The following is a 22,196-nucleotide window of genomic DNA, read 5'->3' on the forward strand; positions in this document are numbered from 1 at the left end:
GTATATTTCAGTTTCCTTCTGAATATAGCTTAATGTTGGCTCTCTCCCCCTCGCGCCCCTCTATAATGCCTGGTTAACACTCTCATTACTACATAGACATACATAGTTTTTCTGGACAGAGGAGACACGTTTGTGTCTCTTTGAAGTACATGTGAAGCGGGATCCCATTCACCGAACACAGGTACAAGCTGTCTCTACCCGTGTGCAGGCGCTTGTGTGAAATTGTACATTTGCACACTTAGTTATAAGGCACACAGACTGTTCATGACACTTCTTGAACGCACAGGTACACAGACTGCGCAGTCCTAAAACGTTAATCGCTAGCGTCCCTCGTGCGGGTGTGTGTGTGCAAAAACACGTTTGTATCTAGCTGAAGCGTCATAGATTCTACAGCGGGTGGGATGTCTCCAAGGGTTCTGGGATTCGGGCCCCAGCTGCTTTGTGCGGAGATAATTTCTGCATGCTGAGATACGTCTTTGGTACTAGTGATATTTCAGGCAGACACTCTTAACCAGCGCGCGGGGAAATGCTCTGTTTGCTAGTTGGGCTTTCCCAGGTATTTGCAAGATTGAAAAATGAGCTGGCCAATCATGCCACCTGCAACAGAAGGCGGGGATCTACTGGGACTCCCTCCTGTTTTCTTTTGGTCCTTAAGAAATAATAATCGTGGGCCTTCCCCCAGATTTGGCCTCGGGAACTAAGGACGACCTTCGCCAGCGTGGCGGCCTCCAGGTATTTTGGACTACAATTCACACCAGCAGGGGCGTAGCCAGGGTTTATGTGTGGTAGGGCAGGCTTCATATTAAGGGGAGCAGAACCTCAGTTAGTTAAGTATTTTTTATTGATTTACTTGATTTGGGGAGGGGGTAGCTGCCCCTCTTTCCCCCCTTGGCTACGCCCATGCCCACCAGCCCCAGCCAACATCTGGAGGGCGCACAGCTGGCGAAGGTCGTCCAGGGAACTGGGCTTCCAATGTTATTCTAGCATCGATTTTGTTCTTGCGGTCAGAAATGTAAGCACCGTTTCGGAACTCTCTGGATGCGCAGCTTTTCAAAACAACCTGCCTTTGTATATATGGCAAACACAGGGACAAGATCCGGACTCAATGAAGAGAATTTTTAAGGCTGCAATCCAGCGCACACTCACCGGGGAGCAAGTGCCACTGAATTCAATGAGACTTCCTTCTGAGTGAAGACGTTGCACTGTAAGGGTGCCATCCTGCGGGCACAGATTCCAGAGGCAAACCCTACAGCGCTTAAAGTGTCACAGTCGCTTTTTGCATTAATGTGCAAAGACTCCAGTCCCCCAACACCCCCCTTAACTGCCCCCTGGAAGTCGATGAGACTACAAGGCCTGCACACATTTGACCTGAGCCCTAAGATGTTCCCTTAACTCAGCCCTTGCTAGGACCTAGATAACTGGTCTGCCTTTGGGCGAACTGCTGCACTTCAAACCACAACCACCACCACCCACCCCAATCCTCCCCCTCACCCCTTTACTTCGCACCCACCTGAATAAAAAACGATGTCAAAATTCATTTCCGAAAGTGAGAGGACCGGGGGGACGAGGCGCGCCGCTAGGATTAAACCCATCACAATCCTATAGCAGGCGCGTCTCAATATCCAAATTGGGGACTTGAGTTGCGTGTGTATGGGTCGTTTCCCCGGGGGCTGACCCCGTGGGATTTACTTCCGAGTAAACTTGCTGCAAGGCTCCGATGCTAAATACCCCCAGCAGCTCCAGCCTTTGCTTAATATTCACACTGAATTCAGCGGATAGCGCGCTTGAGTCTGCGTGACTGAAAACGCGCCACGTGAAAAACAGTGGCCTTGGCTCCCACGTGCAATGCGATTAAAACGGCGACGAGAGTTAATTTTTCAAACTTTTGACTGCGGGGGGGACGACTGTGAAAGGGAATATGGCCTGATTAAAACACACCCACCCACCCAACAGCAGCAACTTCAGGATGAATCAAAGGTGGAGGCTAGCTCCATTCTCTCTCCTCGGGAGGCCGTTTATCCATCGCCCTTCGTTTTTGAAGAGGGAGCCAACCTTCCTTAAACAAATAAAAAAAAACTCCAACCCCCCCCACCTACTACGCGTCCTAAACTGTAGCGCTTTTTCAAGCGCAGCAAAGCCCTTGTCCATTTCAGCAGCCGCGGAAGTCGCGCTTCGCTTGAGAGTTTCTGCGAGCTAGCTGGGCGGATCGATGTTTTTCCATCGCTGCGGGGCCTTCGCTTTCCTTGCTGTCTTTGATACGGAAGAAGCAGCAGGAAGGGAGCGGGGAGGTGGGGGCAGAATTATCACCTTGTTGGGCCTAATAAAATTAAAGCTAAGAGCGGCACGGAGAAAGCCGCCGCTCTCCCCACCCGTCCACCAACAGCCAGGAAAGAGAGTCTTGGGGACGCCGCTCTTCTGTCCTGCGCGTTCCCGGCGGCTCACAGCAGGCACTAGTGGGGCTCGGGTCCTTCTCTCCCATCAACCCTGCTCTTTCACAAATTTAAGTCGTTCTTTTGAAGTTTAAGGAGAAATCGCCAAAACCAAAGCTACCCCCCTTACAAACGCAGAAGCGGATTTGAAGTTGTAGCCAACCAAATATACTCAGGGGACAGCCACCGAAATTAATGGACCTAACTTAGTGATGCTCATTGACTTCAATGGGACCACTCTGGGTAGGATACAACCCGCAGTGTTGTCATAAAAAAGTCAATAATAATATAAAATACCCCTTCTCTTCGAGGATGAAACATTGGCCATTTGTGAAAGCGGCACTTCTACACATCCAGATGTTTTAGGTTGCATGAAGTGGGATTGGAAGGGATGTGTAGCGAGAACAGACCGGTACTGAAGTTTTACGTTTTATTAAATATAAATCTTTTCCCCCCATGGAGGTGGGAATAAAAGCTAAGAACAACAATCAAAGCAGAGTTTGAATTTCTGGCAAACAGTTGTGCCACAGAGATAGGCATATCTACTAGCAGGGCAAGCCTATGCAAGTCTACTCGGAAGCAAGCCCCACTGAGCTCCATGGGACATGCTCTCAAGGAAGATTGTGCATAGGATTGCAGCCTTAAGTGATAATTAACTTAGCTTTACTGCTAAGGGATACGCTGCAACTCTAAAGCTGCTCGCCCGGAAAATGCGTCCCGAATCAAAGTCTGTTTAGTGAGACTTACTTTTAAGTAATTATGCCTAGGACTACAGCCCTGCCCCTCGATCCTATGTCTGTTACACTCTGAATTAAATCCCACTATATTCAGTATGGATCTATGTGCGGGTAGGATCGCAGCCCGATCCTGAAATGATTCCTCGGAGATAAATCTACACTCTGTTCAGAGGGGCTTATTCCTCCGCAAGCTCCCTGCTACTTATTTCCTAGTCGCCACATTTGGGCTGCCATGCGCTGGGTCTCTCTTCCTCCCCGACCCCGCGCGTTCAGACGCCGTTTTGAAGTTGCTGCGGAAGCCGAATCTATCCTCCAAACACCCAAGGCGACGGTCGTGCGCTCTGTCTCTTTAACGCGCGCTCCCGGCGCTCTGGGCGCGCTCCCGCCTCTATAACTGGAGTCCATGGAGTTGCATTGGGCTCAGAGGGAGCAAGAACTCGGGAGCATAGGCTGTTAAAGGGAAAGGCTCGCGGGGAAAGAAGCAGCCACCATCCCACCGCGCCGCTCGCTGGGCTACCGGCGGGGAAGGCCATCCATGGCAGCGCAGATCACCACCAGATTTTGACGGATTCTTTCGCCAGGGTTGGGGGCTGCTTTCATCGTTGTTATTCTCATCCACCTCCAACAACAAACATTTCCCCCCCCCCCGTTGGGGGGCATTTTCCTAGACGATTTTCGTTGTTGCTTTTTTGGCTGCTGTCCAGATGTTGGTTCACACATATTCCGCCATGGTGAGTTGGAGTTTGTGTGCGTGCGCGCATTTGCGGGGGGGGGGGGGAGCCGGACGGGGGACGGTGGGAAGGAGGAAAAAGAGAAGAAAATACGCTTTCCGCTTTCTCTATCAAGCTCATTCGAAGAGAAAGTTAATTGAAGGAACCCTATACCTTCAAATTAAGAGAGATTTCACCCTTTAATGTTGGCCAGATGTCAGGGCTCCGCAGCGTCCCCAGTTGATGGTTTAATTCTTTCCTTTGGAGGATTGGGAGGAGGGGGACACACCGAGGCGGCGGAGTCGATTACAAAAGCAGAGGGAGAGAGGAGGAGAACCCAAGGAGACCTTTCCGACGTGCTGCTTCTGCTAGTTTGCAACTAGCAAATAAAAGACCCGCTGTCTATAGAGAGAAGGCTTTTTAAAAATTAGTATTGTTTATGCAACGGCTGCGCATTGTTGGTTCTCTTCCCCCTCCCCGTTCGGATTTCACTATTTTTCTCCTTGCTGAAAGCAAAACGAGATGCGGGAGGGAAGGGGTTCAGTTGCTGTTTTTGGGGGGGGGAGATTACAGTAAACAAAGCAAGGACGATCTCCCCAATCGGGAGCGAAAAGGGCCGGGGGTGCCTTTGCCGGGCACCCTCAACAAACTCTCGTGCTTTTGTTGTATCTTGGGTGCTTTCCCCCTCACAGTTTAAAAAGTTAAGTTTGTTTCTAAGCGGAAAAGTCAGATCAGCTGCAAAGAGGAGATTGTTAAATGGTGGTTTTTTCCCCCCCTCGCCGTCGAATGCCCAAAGTGGTGCGCTTTTTGTCGAAGGCAGGAGCTGCGTTTTGGCGCAGAGGCTGCTCGGCTTGCCCTGGGGTGGGGGGAGAAGGCGAGGAGGAGGGCTCGGCTGGCCGGAGATGCGCCTTGCCTGCGGCTCAGGTGTTTCTGAGGCAGGGGGCCCTCGGGGAACTGCGATCTTAGGCCCGGTAACGCGTCCTTCCCTGGCGACGCTGCGTCCCCGGAGGAGCCGTGCGCTCCCGGCAAAGAGGGAGGGCAGGAGGAACAGAGTCCCCGGCAGCGTGGCTCTCTCCAGTGACCATTTTTTCTTTCTTTCTTCCCTTCTTCCTTCCTCTGCTCGCGTCTCTAGGACCGCTCCGATGGGCTGAACGGGAGCTCCACCGGAGGCCGCCTCTCCCAGCTGTCGTCGCTCAACCAGGCGGCGGCGTACTCGTCGGCTCCCCCTCTGTGCCACACGCCGGCCTCGGACTTCCAGCCGCCTTACTTCCCGCCGCCTTACCCGCAGCCGCCGCTGCCCTACTCACAGAGCCAGGAGACCGGCTACCCGCACCTGGGCGACCCCTACACCGCCATCAACCCCATCCACCAGCACCAGCAGAGCAGCTGGCACTCCCAGCGGGCGCGCCAAGAGGAAGCGGCCGCCGGCCTCCTCTCGCAGACGCACCGCGCGCTCGGCCTGGACCCGCGCAGGGACTACCCCGGCGTGCCGCGCTTGCTCCACGGCCTGGCCGACGGGGCGCACGCCCTGAGCGACGGGCCGCTGGGACTGCACGCCCTGGGCCACCACAGCATCGAGGACATCCAGGTAGGCACGCGGTTGGCTCGGGCGGCTCCTCAAAGGGGGAATATCCGGGAAGGGAAGGAAAATTCGGGTCTTGGTGGCGGGCGCTCTAGTCGAGGGGCGCGTAGTAAAAGGGAAAGTGGCAACCACGGGGGGGGGGCTTTCAAGCCCCTTCTCCAGCAAATATTGCGGGCTGCTCGGAGCCTGTAGGTTGACGCAGAAAGAAGTCCCACCGAGTTCAATGCTCTCCATCCGCCCCATGGGAATCTAGCGTGTGTGTCTGCTTACGTCGGTGGTTGGCTTGTCACTGACTTGGGAAGCCCCCTGGGAAAAATAAAGGCAGGAGAAAGAGATGGGGTACAAGCAGTGGAGCCTCCCACTCCTCGTCGTACAGTTCAGGCCCGCCGTCCCGTCCCGGCGCCTATCGACGTCGAATTTCGATGAAACCTATTTCGAGTGAAAAGAAACAAACGCCTCTCCTCTCCTCTGCTGAGACTTTCCCGAGACGACCCTCTCCAACCGCCGGGAATTGTAAAACGGTGGCGAATATATCAAACGAGGGTTTGATGTCAGCTTTAAACTTTAAATGTCTCCTAGGTGATCCCCCTCTTCTCTCCACCCCCTCTAAAAATAATAAGAATCGTAATACATTGCCCATTTCTTCCTCCCCAAATCACTGCCTGCTTCAAGAGAGGCTGCGCGTCTTTCACAGTTCCTTTCTTTGAAAGCCATTTTACTAAATACCCCAAATCGTTATTGTTTTTAAAAGACGCACGCTTCACTCCTGTCTTTACCCAAAACCTGATCAGATGCGTTTTATTTATTTTAAAATGAAGTGATGGGACGTATATTTTCAACACTTTCCAGTAAGAAAACGGCGCTAATAACTGTAGTTGACAAAGATGAAAACTAAACACCGGGGCGGGGGACACTGAGGGGAAAAATGCCTCCCCAATGCTGAAGTCCTACCGGAGAGTAAGTTCTATTGAAATCGGTGGGACTTGCTTCCAATGAGATAATGGTCAGGATTTGTTAGCTTTGCGCGACTGGGCAGTTTTTCAGAATATTCGACTCTCCTTCTTCCCTGGAAAAAATGGTTTCGCTCTTCTAGAGTCAAACCCAGAAGTCTCTTGTTGGCCATCGCGAATCCTCCGCTCGCCTTATCTGATTCTTTCTTTCTTTCCGCCTGTCCCACCCTCGGATCTAAAATGGCCAAGAATCGTTGAAACGGCAAACAAACAAACAAAAGGTCTTGATCCGGTTTCAAGCAGAACACGTTTCGGATTAGGCTGGACGGGACACATTAGACTGAGGGAAGCGTAGAAAAGGGGAATCGCGTTTTGGATCACGCACGATCCCTGCTTCAAGAAGTGCCTTGAATTATTTTAATCTTTTCCACCCATATTTGCCCATCCCCAAGCAACCTGGCCATGTTTGCTCCCAAGTAAGGGACTTTGGCTGCGATCCTAACCATTTCTGCTCAGAAGTAAGTCATGCTGAATTCAGTGGGGTTTACTCGTAGGTAAATGGGGTTAGGATTGCAGGCTCAGGGTTTTTCCTTACATTGCATTGCTGCTCCTTCAGACCTAACAAAGGGCTCGATCTCTAGCCGGAGTTGTTTTGCATCCCGTGGATTTCCATAGGAGGTTTAAGTAAAAACTGGCTTTTGTTTTTCACTCTCTCCCGTTGAATTCAACTGGATTTTAAAAGGCTTAATTCCGAGTGGCTCACCCCCAACAATAAGAATCTGCCCCCTGCATTTTAAAAATGCGTTTAAGGCTGAGAAGTTACTAAGGAAGGAATCTCATTGAACTCGGTGGCACCTACTTCTGAGTAATCCTGTGCAGGATCGCGCTATTCCTGCGTATTCGTGTGTGTGGACTTGAAGTCTTTTGCTGCTGCTGCCGGTAAATTTGGTTGTCTCCGACTAACTTATACCTAGAGTAGACGCATTTAAATCAATGGAGCAAAGTTAGTCATGCCCATTCATTTCAATGGCTCTAAAGCGGTACACAACCCGTAGCTCCCTGATTTATTTATATTTTTTTAAAATAAGTGAAACGCTTAAAAATAATGATGGACTTCCCCCAATCATTTGGTCGTTTTTGTCATTCTTATTTTCAACAATCTTTCCTCCCCGGGGCATTTTGCCATCTTTTTGTTGGCTACCGACTGAGTCTCTCAAAACTATTTGCAAGGAGAGATGACAGTCAAGGACCCGGGCCATTTTGGGTACATATCTACAGGCGGGGGTGGAGTTGCTGGCTTAGTCGAGGACTTTCTCTGCTAGGAACCAGTTTGAACAACTTGTCCAGAACCAAAAATAGGAAAATGACACTGTGGAGTGGCTTCATAGTAAACCCAAACAAAAATCCTTTTAGGTTTAAAAACCAAACAAACAAAAGCCATAATTGCCGTACTGATGTCTCGAAGCAATCACTTTCTGAGTTTTGAAACATACCGGTACTCAGAAAGTGCAAGGAAGGGAACTCCCAGTAATAGTTAACTAGAAGTAAGATGCGGGGAGGGAGCTCCTACTTGGGCTTTTGTTTTCCTCCTGAACACAGCAATAATTTGGCTCCTGGTTCCAGCAAAAAAATAAATAAGCAAATACAATTCAAATGCTCATAGTTACTCCTGAATTCAAGTTTATTCAAATAAGGGCTTGCTCCAAAGCTTGAATCGCAGGCTAGGGTCCCAGATGTTTCCACGGGAGCTAAACAGTTGCATAAATCTCTCCCAATAGGGGCTTAATGGGGGCTCAATGGGGTTTAGAAGTGTTTGCCTTTAGCCGAATTATGCCATGTATCTTGAAAGAGCAGTCCTGGATTCTCTTGAGGTTTATTTCCCTCTAGAAACATGGCCTTCTTGGTGTGTGTTTGTTTGTTTTGCTTGCTTTTGAGTAATAAAAGGGGAAGGGCCTGCCAGTGTTTTTTTCTTTCCTTCTCTCTCCCTCTGAATTATGAAATAAAGTTTCTCAAAATATGAAAAAGTTCTTTAACGATTCCAACGCCTCTTTAAAACTCCTGTTTGAGAGAGATGTTGTAAGGAGATAGTTTCGTTTCCTCTTACAGATTTTTTAAAAAAAACCACGTTTAATTTCTCTAGGAAACCCCTATATTTGATGGAGATGTGGGTTGGCTTCTTAATCTCCCCCTATCCCACCCACCAAGCCCCACACAGCTTAAACTTTATATTCCCATCTAGTGTCTCGTATGTTAAAAACGCTTCATGTGGATACTTGCAGTAATCCTTGCACAACAACTCTGCATGCTAAGGCCACGTAAATAATCTTTGCCCGTTCTTCTTTCAGGCTGTGGATGAAACTGGCATGAATCTCTTGGACCAGTCTGTGATCAAGAAAGGTAAGGAAACTTGTCTCATTCAGGGATGGTTTCATAGTTTTGTTGTTTTTAATTTTTGAAGGGGGTGGGCATGGAAAGCTTGAAAATGGGAATTGACATTCAGAACAGGACGGGGTGCTTTGGCATAGCCAATTTGTGTTTGTTTGTGTTTGGATGTAGTAGAATCCAGGCTACTGAGACCATCCCTAAGACTTTGGCTTCTCTTCACATTCCCCATCTTTGCTCTTAGACGTAAGCCCATCGGCTTACCGCCGTTTTTCAGATCTGGGCTTTGACTGAAGTTCTGCTTTTGTTGAGGGATACAGGGGGAACCTAGGACAGCTCAATACTTTTTGGCACCTGAGGCAAACTTCACAATGGTGCCCAAGGAAGAAAAGGGTCAAGGAAGATCGACATCAGGAGCAAAGGTTGTGGGTGGGGGAGAAAGAAAGATTGACATTGGGATCTGCTGCCCTGGTGGACTCTGTCACCTGAAGCAGTTGCCTCACCTTGCCTCATGGGCAGCCTGGCCCTGGGGGACCTCAACTTCCCCACCCCTGAACATAAGTAATTAGTTCAGGGAGCCTTGACCTGTGGCCCAATACATTCTCCAATGCTGCTAGATGTATATAAAATAACACTAACGTGTGGACTTGTAGTGGGGGAGAGAATAGGGGTGTGAGAGAGAGTGCATAAAATCTCCCCCCTTTCTCTTCCCGCTGCCCAGGTTTCCAACTGTGCCATATCAATGCCAGTTTAGGCACTCCTAATGGGAATGCCAGTTTTCAGATTTGGGGGCACTCCAGAAGAGAACAGACCCTGAGAGCTATTGATTTACCCTTATCTCTGCTGCTGTGTGGGAGATAAGGGCTTTGTGGTGATGGTGGTGGCTTTTAAGGCTTGGGTCTCTCTGTTTCTTTACCCCCCTCAAGGCATTTTTGGCTGGCCTCTGTCTGAGTGTACCCACCACCACCAGAGCTAAATGCGCCACAGTTACTGAGGCAAAGACATTTGGATTTTGAAGTAGAAGGCAAGCGAGGAGGCAGAGCTTTCCAGTCTAGTCTGTGATTGTTTCCTTGGCTCTTCCTGAATGCTCCTCTCAGATATATTAAATATATTATTCCCTGAGCAAATTGTTGATTTTGTTTGTTTATGCAAAGGCTTGCTCATCTCCAAATTGTAGAAAAAGCTGTAGACCTGAAATGGTTTTGGAGAAGTGAGGAAAGGACTTGTAAGGCCAGTGGGAAGTAGTGTGTGTGTGTGTGTGTGTGTGTGTGTGTGTGTGTATAAGTAAGTAAGTAAAGTAGTGCATTTTGTACAGCACACCCTGTACACTGTCAAAATGATCATCAGAACAGATGCCACTTAATATCTCATGCAATAGTTTTCAATGTTTTTCAGACCGTGGGACCCCCATTAGCCCAAACATGCGTTTGGAGACCCACTTCCTAAATTTATTTATTTTTATTTATCCTACCACACATTTGTATGGTGTTAATGCTGCTGTCGCAACCCACCTTAGATTCAGTAATGCACTAGTGAAAACCAAATATTAAGAGGATAAAATTTGGTGACTTAATGAGACAGGGCTAAGTCCACACCATGTGTTTAAATCACATTAAAAGCATACATCTACCTCCAGAATTCTGGGAATTATAGTCTACCCTTAACAAACTACAGTTTCCAGGAGTGTGGGATGTGTTTTAAATTTATGGTGTGCACAGAGCCCAGGATGGAACCTTTTGTATTTATTTCAGTCATGGTGACACCGGCCTTGGGATGAAGCCCACTGGACAATAGTGGGACCTTTTGAGTAAACATGCCTGAAGTCAGGCTGCACAAACAACAAAACGAAAGAGGAAAGAGAGTGATAGGCTCAACGTTTTCATCAGTAAATTTGAATGTTGTTTGTTTGTTTTTTCCCTGGGGTGGTGAGGGGAATTTGAATGCTTCCTTCTCTTGACTAGAAAGCTCATTATTAAATCAAGCCATTGTTTAATGTCCTCTGGTGCTTCTCTGAAGGCCTGAGATAAGGATCTGCTGTTCCCTACCTATAAACTCCTAGCACATGGCAGGGGCAGAACATGGCATTGTGTGTTATATAGGCTGGAACGTTTTATGTTCTAGGAAAGCATGATTAGTAAGCATAGTGATCTATGCTGTTTCTTAAGGTGCTCAACCTCCTGGAATGGGGTGGTTTGAGTGGGGTGGTGGGAGCAACAGTAGAGTGATCAGTTAATTCTCCGATTGAAATCTCATCAAAGCAGACCTAGAATCGATAAAAACTCTGCCCAACTCTTAAGAAAAAGTGAGTGGGTGTGAGAAAGAACACCTGTAAGATCAGAATAGAGCCTTCAGGAGGTAGAATCTGGGTCCATACTCACCCAGCTATTTCTCTTTATTAGTGAACAGTTGTAATGTTATTTTGCAAACTTCTCCCGAACAGTGTGTGTGTTTTTGTGTATTACTTCTTTTAATCACACTGATCCTTGGCTTGCTTTTTTATTTATCATTTGACCCCACAACTCTATGATCCTATGAATTCAAGCTGCTAAGAAGGCCAGCAATGCACAGCTTTGCAGTAAAACAAATAGCATAAGATTAAACCGGCAAACTACAGTGGTGTTGCAAATCACAAAAGGAGACATGGTGTTAAAGCTGACTTTACAGCCAGAGGGAGAAAGCCATTGCCATCTTCTGAACGCTCTGAAAGGATCCAAACAGTCAAGGAGTCAACCCCCCAAAAAAGTCTTGCTTTTGGCAGGTGTCACTCTAAACTTCCTGGGTCAGGGTTTGCTAGGTTGGTGCTTTCCAGATGTGTTGGACTGTAACTCTCATCAGCCCCAGGCAGCTGGGAGCTGTAGTCGAAAACATTTGGAAATACCAGGTTGGGGGAAATGTTCTAGAATCTAAATGATGGCACAGTTGATGGTGCAGTACCATGGCTAAGAGAGCTAACTGGAAATCCCTTGTTCATACTGTATGTCTGCCACAAATCACAGGCAACTGTCCTTTGGGAATATTGGAATAATAATACCAGACACCAGTGTGGTGTGGCGTACAGAGGACTGCATTTGGATACAAATCCCCACTCACCTGTGAAATTCTCAGCATACGCATTCGTCCATACTAACCTACCTCATAGGGTTGTTGTGAGGACAACATGAGGATAAGTCAACATATGATGCACTGAATACATTGGCAGAAGGACAGGGAAAAGATGAGACAGTTTGTTCAATGTACATGGAGATTGGGGGGGGGAGAGAACACTCTATAATTATTTAAAATTATTATCACATTTTGATAGGAAGACTCTAGTATAAAATTCCTGCATTTGACATAAATTATGAAGGGCAGAGGTGTTTACAGACCGGCTTTCCCTTTTAAAATACATGGAAGAAGTGGACTTATACATTTCCTATTCTGTATAGGGTTTGGTTCACACGTAACACTAAACAGTGGTTTGTTTAAGGCTAAACCATGGTTTGTTGAACAAACCACGAGTTGTCCCACAGACAATTAAAGAAACCATGGACTGTTCATTTTCCAGTTCCTCTAGCTTTGTGCCTTTGTGGTATTGTGAGTATGTCAGGTGGAGTGGTCAGGCAAACCATGGTTAAGGAAGGGTGCTGGATTCGTACATAATGTAAACCATAGTTTAATAGCTTTCTCTGTGAATCAGGTCTGTGTATTTCAAAGCGGAAAGGTACGACCTTCATAATGTGGTTTATGCTACATAGATGTATTATTATCTGTGTTCAAGTACAAAATAGCACAAGTCTCTTGTGTGTACATGTGTAGATAGCAGAAGGGAGACATTTTAAAAGCTGAATTCCCCAGTCCAGCTATCGTTGCGATTTCATGTGAATTTCAGCAACCCATGACTTTTAGTAATGGTGCAAGATTTAACAATTTAAGTCAGGGCTTTAATCAACTGGTAAAGTTAGTTGATTGATTGGTCAGAACCTATTTGAATAAGTGGGGCTGAGAGGCATCCTTTGAAGATATTTCTTTTTGCGTTACTGTAGCATAGTACAAGGAAATGGGGGTGAGGGGAAGAAAAGAAATGGACTTTCTGTCCAACAATGTCTAGCGGTTTATGTTAACTTTCTCACACATTTAGTATTTAGTGATAGGGAAATTCGTTTACATTTAATCAATGGGTTTAAAGGTAGATGACCAAGCAACTAAAAATGTTGTAAGTGGTGAAATGTTCCCCACTGCCCCCCAAAAGGCCCTAGGCTGATCTAACAGATCTTGAGATACGAGATAAATGTATACAAGCCATGCAGAAAATTAGTCCTATACATGAGAATGTACAAGTACTTCAGTCCAATGTCTTTCTCCCAAATGTACCTAGTTTCTAAACTCCTAAACTGAACTTTCAGCCTAAGCCAGAATGATGGCAAAACACAGACATTCATCCTGCTACCCCCAATTCAATAGCAGGGAACTGGAACTAGGTCTGTTTCCCAAATAAGCCAATATTTGCTGATTGATTAATCAATTTGCTAAAGTTGCACACTAGTCAATACAATAAGACTGGAGAATAAAATCATACTACTTCTGTTTTGGATAATGCACAAGGTATTTCCTCTCGGGGGAAGGTGAAGGCTGCGATGGCCATGTACAGCTTTTAGAAGCAGTTGTATTTTAAAATAACAATTAAACTGCAGCTCAATTAATCAGGGTACTTTTTTAGTGGGTTGAAAGTGTTTCCCCTGCATCGGTTCATCTAATTGATTCAATGCTGCAGCCCTAATTAAACCCATTTCCTGCCCAATCCGATTCTGCTATTCAAGAGTAGAGGCCAGGCATCTCCCAAAAGAATGACACGCAGTCCAGTCCGAATGAAGGAGAAATGCAATCCGTTGTCAAGAAGCAAATTATATTTTGGGGAGGGGGAGGCAGACGAAGTGTTCTCAGAAGAATATTGCCCACCAGAGATCTGAAGTCCAAGAAATGGAATGATTTTGGCTTTAAAACGGTTCTTTGGGAAAACTCCAGTTAGCTTGGCTTTTGGCAGGCAGGCTCTAAACCAACGCCCTTTTTCCAACCATGGGAGAAACTGTTTCCCCGCCCCTTTGGAGAGAAAATATGTTTCAGGCCTGAATAAGGAGAACCTGTGGCAGAGAAGGGGGAATCTCAGGTTTGGGGGCCAAATGCAGACTTCTCTGGCCCTCAGGACACTACACAGATGAGCCACACCCCTGACCAGCCCTGCTTTGCAACCCCCTGGGGTGTTTTGATCTAGTGGAGGGTGTCCTTGCACTCCAATAATGCTGCTTGCTTGCCTGGTTGAAGCATGGGTAGGTGAGGCCTGTGTGTGTGTGTAGATACTACTAGCCTCTTGTAGAAAGGTTAAAATGGGCATTCCCTGCTGTCCGCTCCTGCCTCTGGCCCCTCCCATCACCAACACATGGCCCTCAAAAGGTTATCCAGAAAGGAGTGTGGCCCTTGGGATGAAACAAATTTTCTCGTCTGGGTCTGTGGGCCATCATAAGCCAGGCAGGTTCTTGAGGGAGAGGATCTGGAGCAAGCCAAGGCAAAGAAATTTGTCACTGATAAAAAAACCTTGGCCTAAACTGTGTTTTTGCCACTTAATTCAAATACAACCTGGGTGCACCGAGTGGTGCAGCCCACCCAAATCCTATAGTATTTATCCATCACATTCATAACCCACCTTTCTTTCATGACTTCAAGGTGGCGTACATGGCTCTCTCCCTCCCCATCCTCACAGTAACCCTGGCTAGGCTGAGACCCAGGCTGCCCGGTGACTTTCCTCTCTGAGTGGGGATTCAAACCCGTGTCTCTGAGGTGGAGCTAGAAGCTCTTCCCCTCCCTTGCCTTCTGCCAATTGGTTGTGCTAGTGAGAGACAAATGCGCTCTTTGCCTGTGCCAGCCTCCTCCAACCTGGCGCCCTTGAGATGGCTTCCACTACAACTCCCATCAGTCCCAGCCAGCACAGCTGAATATTTAGTTGGGACATGCTAAGCACCTTCTCATCATGACATTACTTCAGGCAGAATCCTCATATATAATAATAATAATAATAATAATAATAATAATAATAATAATAATAATTTATTATTTATACCCCGCCCATCTGGCTGGGCCTCCCCAGCCACTCTGGGCAGCTTCCATAAAAACCAAAAATACAGTAAAATATCACACGTTAAAAACTTCCCTGAACAGGGCTGCCTTAAGATGTCTTCTGAATGTCAGGTAGTTGTTTATCGCTTTGACATCTGCTGGAAGGGCGTTCCACAGGGCGGGCGCCACTACCGAGAAGGCCCTCTGCCTGGTTCCCTGTAGCTTTGCTTCTCACAATGAGGGAACCGCCAGAAGGCTCTCGGCGCTGGACCTCAGCGTCCGGGCAGAATGATGAGGGTGGAGACGCTCCTTCAGGTATACTGGACCAAGGCCATTTAGGGCTTTAAAGGTCAGCACCAACACTTTGAATTGTTCTCGGAAACGTACTGGGAGCCAATGTAGGTCTTTCAAGACCGGTGTTATATGGTCTCGGCGGCCGCCCCCAGTCACCAGTCTAGCTGCCGCATTCTGGATTAGTTGTAGTTTCCGAGTCACCTTCAAAGGTAGCCCCACGTAGAGTGCATTGCAGTAGTCCAAGCGGGAGATAACCCGCATACTGAAAGGTTCCTGAAGTGACTTGGCTCCAGCAGGAAACCCAGCTTGGAGTTGGGACATTTGCCTTCAGGTTTCTTGCTCTGCCCTGGCTTTCCCTGGTAGGCCTTGGTTCAGCTCCCTTTCTGTAAAATGGGTACGACGAGTGATGGAACTGATCAAGCTGAGATATATTGATTACCATCTCTGGAACACGGTGCCTTACAGCGCCGCGCTTTCTAGCACAAACCTGCCTCAGGTCCCTATTCCCAAAGATTTGACAGGCTAAAACAGAGCGTGGGGTTCAAATGCTGCTGCCTCCGTTTAGCTGGATCGCGCTGCATCTTGTGCAACAGTCAGCGAGGGAGAAGAGGAACGAGGAGACTTTGTCCTCCTAGGACATCTTTTCACATTTCGTTGTGCTAGGCAGGCAGGCAGGCAAACTGCTCGATCGCAGGCGAGGGCCTCCTTGGTTGGGATCGACTCGTGGGACTCCCTCCCCCGCCCAGATTTTTGCTATGGCTCTCCTCCCCCACGCTTTTCAAAGTCCTAAAATGCCCCAGAAAAAAATGCATCTCCCCCCTCCCCAAAATCTGTGGAGCAATTTCCTTGGCACGTCCAGGTGTTCGCCAAGCATTTATAGCCGAAGGGGAGATGGGTTTCAAAAATAATAATCAAAGATGACAGGCAATGCCTTTTAAACGTCTTCACCGCGCCGGGAAAGGCGGGGGGAGATCCCCTCGCTTCTATAAATAAAAGTTAGGGTACACTCCAAAACGGTCTCTTTTCCTCCCCTTCTGCCCAAGCTTACTCACGAGTAAATGTGCCCAGGATCGTAGCCATTCGTTTTGAATGGGTGAGGTTTTGTTTTTGTTTTTTAAAAATGTTTGTATTAAAATATTTTAATGGATGAGAATTTTAAAGTTTCAACCGTGGGCACGCTTACCTGAGAGTAAGACCTGTTGCACTTGTCAGGACTCAGATATGCGTAGGAATTGCGCGGTGAGGCTGAGATTCTATTGAATTTGACACGTGTGAGTCGCCAGAGTCCGAAGTGAAAAGCTCGATACTATATTGTATCGGTTTGCTTGCATTTTCAGGAAGTCCGAAACGATTCGACTTTCGAAAATGTTACGGAATTAAGCTGAAAACTCGCACCGCGTTTGGGGTTGTGTTGTTCTTTCTTTCTTTCTTTCTTTCTTTCTTTCTTTCTTTCTTTCTTTCTTTCTTTCTTTCTTTCTTTTTTTGCTGAGGGAAATAGTTGGAGCGGGTGTTTTCTCTTCGTTTCTTTTTACACAGGATGGTTGAAAAGATGACAGTTAAAAGTGTCATAGACCATTTACATCTTTAGAGAAGTATTCTCAGTCCCCGGTAGAAAACTTAGTGAAGAGTCACCCTGCAATCAAATGAGTGTCTTTTAGTTTACTCATCTCAACTAGTCTACTCGGAGTAGGGCTTTAATGGTGGCTGACACCCTTAAGACAAGGAAGGAAAGGCAGAAATTGAGAAATGCGATCACCAAAATAGAAAATTCATAAAAAGTTCCGAGGTAACTATTAAATTATCTCGAAAGAAAAAGGAGAAAACGCACATATATATTTCCATAGAGAAACTGAGCCTTTCGGTTTCCCCCTAGACTGACAGCCCGATGCTGCGCCCATTTGGTCTTGAAGGTTTGGTTTCTTTATTAAATTTGTCAGCCGCTTTATCTCGCCTAGGGCAACTTGCCCAGCGACTTGCAAGTGATTTCAGTGGAGAATTCGCCATGGGGAATGTCGAGGGGGTGTCAGGCAGCCTCTGAATCTCCCTGTCTCTCTCTCTGCTGTGGGTTGTTGGATCTGTTAGAAGTGAATCAAACAAACCAGAGAAAATGGTAGAAGTGGAACGGATTTAAACACAGGGTGAAATTTACCAGCAGTGTTCATAATCGTAGCGGCGAGAGGCGTAGAGCGGGCGACCTCGGGTTTCTTCTCCTTGCATCCGGAGCGAAGCTGCTCTGCGTCTTTGAGCGCGCGGCGGCGGCTGCTGAGTCTCTTTTCCGCCTCTTCTCTGCCAGGAGAAGCCCGATCGGAGATATAATAGAATCGCAGAACTGCAGAGCTGGAAGGGATTCATGTGCGTAGCCAGCGGGGTGCGGTGGCAGCAACTGCCCCCCTAAATCAAGTGAATAAATACAAATACTTAACTAGCTGACCAACTGCATCACAGATAACTCGGTTCTGTCTCCCCCCAAACATAAAGCCTGCCCCGCTGTAATAAATCCTAGCTACGCCCATGAAGGTACCTCCAAAGGTCATCTATTGCAACCCCTTACAATGCAGGTATCACAGCCGAAGAATCCCTGGCAGATGGCCACCCAACTTCTTTTTAAAAACCTCCAAGGAAGGAGAGTCCCCGACCTTTCGAGGGAGACCGTTCCTCTGTCGGATCAGGGCCATTTCCCCACCTCAACAGCCACTTTTACTCAGCCAGAGCGAAGTTCCACATAGTTTACTCCCAAGGAAGTTTGCGATTTTAGCCCCGTTTATCTGGGATTAAGCCCCATGGAATGCAGTGGGGCTTTTTCATAGCCGTGACTAGGAGGATTGGGCTCTAAGCGTGCCTCGAGGGGTTGTTTCCAGCACCGTCATACTCGGAGTAGCCCCACTGAAATAAATGGATATCTTAGGTCCATTCATTTCAATGGGTTGTATCTAAGTTTTACTCAGAGTAAGCCCACCGAAATTAATGGAACAAAGTCAAACGTGTCTGTTAATTGCAATGGATCTACTCTGAGTAGGTCTTGCATTGGCTGCAACCCGTACAGTGTGTAACCCCTATACATGTGTACTCAGGAGTAAGCCTCATTAAGTTTTTCATTGGATACAGAACCCCAGCCTTAGAAGTATTTCTTTCTTTGCATCAAATACTTTCAAGGTCTCTCACTTTTCCAATCTGCATACCCGATTTAGGGTGGGGGGGAAACTCAGGATTAACTCTCCTTGGAACCAATCCCATTGATATGGATCCTGATTCTCTGCAGCTCTACTCTAAAGCAAGTTGTCCCATTGACTTAAGTGAGGGATCATTCCCATTTTATGATTGCACAGCCTACAAGTCTAGACACATTAACTTGGAATTTAAGTCCCAGTGAAACCAAGCAAGTTTACAGTTCTATACACACATATATCTGAGTCTTCAACTAGCCCTCATCTGTGGATAGGATTTTATTGTAAATGTGGTTAAGCTCAGACTCCAGTACTTAGTTTGCATTAGTTTGGGGGTAAACTCGACTGAAGAAAATGAGGCTTGCTTGTGAGTAAACATGCTTTGAATATAGCTCAGGTAACTGTTCGTGGATTGGGAGCTGTGCTTTAGTTTCCTAACCCTCCAGTCAAAGCCAAGCCCCACCTCCCTTCTTGAATAAGCATTATTTTGCAGACGTAATCCCTGGATGTACTGAGAGACAACTGTGTTGCAATCTTCCTTTCATCATTTCTTAACCTGGCCTCTCATCTACAGGGTGTTTGAAAGTAGTCTCAAATCATATACGGATCGATATCCTTGCTTTTTCAAAAAAAGAGAGAAAAAGATACCAAACACCCTAAAGCAGCCCTACCCAGACTGGGTGCGGCATAAAATATCTGTCTCCCCCCCCCCCCCCGTAAATGGTAGTGAATAAACTGGGTGAGATGGGACGGAATGCGTGGGAAGATGAAAAGCTTCCAGAAAAGTTTACGATTGTTAATATTGTTTTAAATTTATGTCGTGTAAGTTCGCCTCCAAAATTTTGGCTGAGCGATGTAACATAAATATATTTTAAAAATATATATATTTAGGTGTGTGTGAGAAAGAGAGAGAGAAAGTTTGTCGTCTTAACTTGTTTGATGCTGTCTTCCTGCATCAATATAACCAAGAAACCCATCTTGGGAAATATTAATTGAAAATGGCCTGGACGACTAAAAGGGATGCAACCCTCCAGTGGTTAACCACAAGAGGTTCATGTTTAATAGCTTTTTCCAAGCAGCTGGTTGCTTGACTCTTGGAAAGAAGCAACTCAGGGGTGTATCTCCAAGGTGGAGGGTGCCTACATTTGCCATACGACAGGCCTAAGTGGTACTATTTTATTTTTTAAAAAAATGGACACAAGCAATATTTGTCTATTTGTGCTATGTTTTAAAAATAACTTGCACGTGGGCAGTAAAAATTAGTCATGCTGTAGGACGGCCAGATTATAAAACTTGCAAAAAGCAGGGGGAGGGGAGAGAGAGAAAGTTCATGCTATTTCATCTGTTGCACATCAGAGTCTGGGCTGCTCCCTCTTCTTGCTCATGAGATTCTGCAAAGCGCCTTGTATACTGGGGGCACTAAGCAGAATCAGAATTGTAGGATGGGAAGGCTTCCCAAGGGTCAACTAGCCCAACCCCTCTCAAACCAGGAATCACAGCTAACAAATCCCTGACAGATGACCATCCAACCTTCGTTTAAAACCCTCCAGTGAAGGAGTGTCCACCACGTCTGTTCCATGTTGAACAGCTCTTACCATCTGACAGTTCTCCCCTGTGTTTAGTGGGAATAATCTCCTTTCTTGTAATTTGAATCCATTGGTTTGGGTCCTGCATCCTGCAACACAGGAAGAATTTGGTTTTCTGCTGTTTGCAAAGTGAATTGCAATTTGGGTTGTCAAGAATCATTGCGTAGTAATTTCTGTAAAAACATGAACTTTCAGTCCCACCTTAACCACATTAATATGCACAAGTGGGACACGTGAAAATGACTGTTTTTTTTATTCATTAAAAGTATTTATATACCCCCATTCACCGGCAGTTCATTAGCAGATATCCCTTTCAAAAATCTAGTCTGGGTGAGGCCCGCCTAAGGGGCATAATTTAGCAGATTGAGGCTTTGCATGTCTTCTCACACAGAATCCTGGGAACTGCAATTTGCTTAGGGTGCTGGGAATTTAGATCAGTGAGGGGTAAACTACAGTTTCCAGGATTCTTTGGGGGGAAGCCAGGTGCTTTAAATGTATTGTGTATATGTAGCCCCAGAACCCTGGGCAATACATGTCTACCCAGAGGTAAATAGCCTGATTTCAACAAGACTTACTCTCAGGTAAGTGTGTACAGGTCAGGCATCCAGCCCTAGGCATGCTATACAGCACTTGTGCATGTAATAGGCACCAGATCTTAGCCACTGGATAAATGAAACTAGAAATTGTAGCAAAAGAAAGGGGGCAGAATAGGTCAATGAAAATAGGTGTTGCAGTGTCTGTGTGCATGAAATAATCTTCATGATGAAGAAAGTCTTTAAACCTTTCTTGTCTTAAAAGATGACAGGAGAAACAGGACAAAATGTGTCATGCTTTGAACACTTGAAAGAGCACAAATGTTCAGAATTATTAATATTGGCTGGGTGGAGGTGCTCAAACACAGAATATTGAAATAGGTGGAGAACTAATAAGGACATAATATTAGTGGATTTAACTACAGAAGCACAAACATCACAAGCAAAACTCAGCATTAACTGGGCCTTTAAAACAGAGTTATTGACAGGTAAAACATCAGTATTCTTTATATGGAAACATTTATGTGTGGGGACGTAGATGGTAAACTGTGAACAAAATGCCAGTCTACTCTATTAGTCCCCTAATCCTTTCAAAAGAGCACTTTATCCTAGCAGCCATCCCAATGCCTTGTGGCAGGAAGTTCCAGAGACTTAATTGCACAGCTCGTTAATCTATGCCTTCTGTCTGTATTGAAGTTAAACCTGCTACCTGTCCATTTCAGCTGCACATTAAAAAGAGGCAATGTGTGACTTCACTATCTCAACTGCACCTTTGAACTTGTAAGCCTTTATCTTGTCTTCCCAAATCCCAGACCTGGGAACTGCCTCTAGACAGCACCTTCATGTTATCAGTATGTGGGTTCTCATCTGGACAATTCCTGCTTCTAGGCACTGGTCCACATACACATATCCTCTCCTGATTCAGGTGGAGTGGAGAGCAAGTGAGGTGGGAGCCACCTGCATAAATTGAAGACTCCATGCTCCAAATGCAAAGGGCACAGTGCTTGCACCTTCAAACCCACAGAGAGTGACGCTGGGGCAGTGGTGGCAGCACTGAGCACTACTGAGAAGTTGAGCAGAATTACCGTATTTTTCGCTCTATAAGACACACCAGATCACAAGACGCACCTAGTTTTTGGAGGAGGAAAACAAGAAAAAAAATATTCTGAATCTCAGAAGCCAGAACAGCAAGAGGGATCGCTGTGCAGTGAAAGCAGCAATCCCTCTTACTGTTCTGGCTTCTGGGATAGCTGCACAGCCTGCATTCGCTCCATAAGGCACACACACATTTCCCCTTACTTTTTAGGAGGGAAAAAGTGAGTCTTATAGAACAAAAAATACGGCAGTTGGGTAGCACTCCTCTTCTCTCCTAGTTAAGGTAATCGGTCAGGGTAGCCAGTGCTCCAGACTAGAGAATCCAGGCGCATTTGCAGTTGATAGCATTTGATTATGCAGGGCCACCTCCTCCCTGGCTGCAATCGCTTGCACAATCCTTTTTACTAGTGTTACTTCAGGCAGATTAAACAACAGCTGCTTCACATCACACAATTGGAAGATGTACAAAGGCTGCTAGTGAAACATCTCCCATTGTATAGAACAATGAAACTGACATGTTGGGTGTATGTGCAATATCCGTACCTGTGCATGCCAGATTCCCACAGTCATCCCAGCTCCCTCCCCCCGCCCACCAAAAGTGTGGGAGGACCATAAGAATAAAGCATCCCTCTCATACAGGTGTGCAC

The 22,196-nt window shown here is 46.6% G+C and overlaps 1 protein-coding gene across 4 annotated transcripts in view; it reads left to right on the forward strand.

Annotated features, from left to right (window-relative positions):
- Positions 1 to 22,196, forward strand: part of TFAP2E (transcription factor AP-2 epsilon) — a 72,857-nt gene that overhangs the window by 4,676 nt on the left and 45,985 nt on the right. For 2 of the 4 annotated variants that reach the window (XM_053398840.1, XM_053398842.1), the window contains exons 2-3: positions 5,009 to 5,464; positions 8,754 to 8,805. In XM_053398840.1, the coding sequence (XP_053254815.1) occupies positions 5,009 to 5,464; positions 8,754 to 8,805 (508 nt within the window). Of the gene's footprint in view, positions 1 to 3,552; positions 3,898 to 5,008; positions 5,465 to 8,753; positions 8,806 to 22,196 lie in introns of those variants that run through there. The other 2 variants (XM_053398841.1, XM_053398843.1) reach the window with 2 other exon arrangements.

This window comes from Podarcis raffonei, chromosome 8 (genome assembly GCF_027172205.1).
Source record: "Podarcis raffonei isolate rPodRaf1 chromosome 8, rPodRaf1.pri, whole genome shotgun sequence".
Lineage (NCBI taxonomy): Eukaryota > Metazoa > Chordata > Lepidosauria > Squamata > Lacertidae > Podarcis > Podarcis raffonei.